The sequence below is a fragment of the Dipodomys merriami genome, unplaced genomic scaffold (assembly GCF_024711535.1).
Source record: "Dipodomys merriami isolate MVZ:Mamm:240054 unplaced genomic scaffold, mDipMer1.0.p SCAF_3, whole genome shotgun sequence".
In the NCBI taxonomy this organism is placed as follows: Eukaryota; Metazoa; Chordata; class Mammalia; order Rodentia; family Heteromyidae; genus Dipodomys; species Dipodomys merriami.
Window position 1 is genome coordinate 86069335 of NW_027204492.1, and position 2359 is coordinate 86071693.

At 42.6% G+C, this 2359-nt stretch overlaps 1 protein-coding gene across 2 annotated transcripts; it reads left to right on the forward strand.

Annotated features, from left to right (window-relative positions):
• Window positions 1–805: 805 nt before the first annotated feature.
• On the forward strand, window positions 806–2052 carry LOC138839621 (coiled-coil domain-containing protein 54-like). 2 transcript variants are annotated; one of them, XM_070039193.1, is made up of 2 exons: window positions 806–939; window positions 1024–2052. In XM_070039193.1, exon 2 carries the CDS (start codon window positions 1032–1034, stop codon window positions 2004–2006), a length of 975 nt encoding a protein of 324 aa, XP_069895294.1. In that variant the 5' UTR covers window positions 806–939; window positions 1024–1031; the 3' UTR covers window positions 2007–2052. The 2 variants fall into 2 exon arrangements, with proteins under 2 accessions (XP_069895294.1, XP_069895295.1); XM_070039194.1 differs by having other exon boundaries at window positions 806–889.
• The last annotated feature ends 307 nt before the right edge of the window (window positions 2053–2359 follow it).

Genomic DNA, 2359 nt, shown 5'->3' on the forward strand with positions numbered 1-2359 from the left:
CCACATAAGCAAAAAGAAAAAAGCCAGAAATGGCACTGTGGCTCAAGTGGTAGAGCGCTAGCCTTGAGCTGAAGAGCTGAGGGACAGCGCCCAGGCCCAGAGTTCAGGCCCACGACCGGACTCCCCCCCAAAAAATAAAATAAAATAAATGCACTACAAACCAGGCATCAGTGGCTTACACCTATAATTTTAGCTACTCAGAAGTCTGAGATCCGAGGATCGCGGTTCAAAGGCAGCCTGGGCAGGAAAGTTCATGAGACTCTTACCTCCAATAAACTACTCAGACAAAGCTGGAAGTAATGCTGTGGCTCCAGTGGTAGAGCACTAGCCTTGAGCCCAAAGAAGTTCAGGACAGTACCTAGGCCCTGAGTCTAAGTCCCAGGACTGACAAAAAATCAAAACAAAAAAAGCTCATTGACATAAGTGAAAAAAAAAAAAACAAAAACAAGAGTGTGGCCGGGCGCTGGTGGCTCACGCCTATAATCCTAGCTACTCAGGAGGCTGAGATCAGAGGATTGCGATTCAAAGCCAGCCCGGGCAGGAAAGACTGTGAGACTATTATCTCCAATAAACCACCAGAAAATCGGAAGTAGTGCTGTAACTCAAGTGGTAGAGAGCTCTCCTTGAGCTAAAGAGCTGAGGGACAGCGCCCACGCCCAGAGTTCAAGCCCCATGACCGACCAAAAAAAAAAAAAAAGTGTGTGACAAAAATTTTCCTCTGTGCTATGCCTACTTCTGTGCTCAGCCAGGAGCCATTGTGACATCAGCATTGAGTCGACAGTTACCACAGCCCAGCCCTGTAAGACTGACCTTTATTTCACTGAGCTCCTTAGGCTGAGTTGCTTTAGAAGGAGCCAAGTACCAAAGGGCATCCATCTCCACTTTTGAGGTTCTGTATGCCGTATTTTATGATGTTACTGGGGAAAAATCAAGAAAATAGTAAGAGAAAGGCCCGTTCTTGCCAACATTACTTCTTTTGTAGGATGGTATTCACAGTTACTAACACTTTTTGTCTTGTTTCAGAATGAAAAATGTACAAACTTTACACCAGAAGGGTCAGAGCTGCTGCTGGGTCCCTATGGAATAGAAATCTCTCCAAGATCAGACGGTCTTTTGAAAACATCCGCCAAAAATGTAACATTCGACACCAGTGCTCAGCTAGATATCCAACAGTGAGTTCCCATGAGAGTGACGAAGATGACTTCAGTTTGGATGAAGAAAAACATATTACGGAAGTACTTCAAGATATTAAAACATCCCAATGTGATCTTCTCCATCAAGTAACTGGCATGGCCATTGTGTTATCAAAAATCCAGAAAAAGATTGACCATTATCATAAGCAGATGGAGATCCTACAAACCAGAATGAATGCTAATGAAGACAAACAAGACACCATCATCAATAATATCCTCTCCATGAAGGAAAATATCGACGTTTTAATGAAGAAGTTGACAGAACTAGAAAACTGGAATTCATGCTCTAATGTACACTGTTTAGAAGTTCCAGAGGAAGAGGCAGGGGGAAAAATCATAGAACTGTTTCAAAAACTTGTACAGCCATACGCTCAGAAGAATACATCAATTTCTACAGATTCAGAAACATCTACTGAGGAAGTTCCCATTCCAAAATCTACTCATGGTCTGGAAGAAAGCACAATTTCTCCTAAAGTTAAAACTCCAAAGAGAAGTAACCGAGAAAATGCATCAAGAAACTTACAAAAGGCAAAATCAAATATTTACATTTACCCAGACTTCGGAACATGGATCAAGCTAACATTTGTTCAGGGAGGAAAGTGGAGATTTTTCCTCCATGCCACCAAATTGGACGACTTTGTCCAGTGGCTTCTATCTAGACCAACCAAACAGCCTGAGGAGCCACTAATCACACCCCAGAGAGAATCTGTCTCCGGTGGATTTATTGAAAACCTGACCAAAATCTGTCTCTCTGTTGTGAACTATTTTTACTGCCGTTTTGGCTTCTCAGAAGTAGAAGTAACTCGACTGTAGGTTCTCCTTGGCCTGGCAGAAAATAAATGCAATTGGTTTGCTCCAAGCATGTATCTTTGTAGTGTCTGTGAACTCTGTGGTAGCTTGCATCCTGTGGGCCCACTGTCTGAGAGGTTCGTACACATCCACAGTAAGTTCAGACACTGCATCCCATTGAACTATTGTGAGCCACTTTCTGTGCGTGTTCATGTCCTCTCAAGCCAATTCATGAGGACTCACCTTTTTTGTGCCTATTTTCATATGTAACTGGGAGCAAATAATGTAAGGTTCAAAGGAAATATGAAACACATATGGAATCCTCCAAGACAGGATTTTATGTGTGTGTATGTTTTTGCATGTGAGTGTGTGTATAG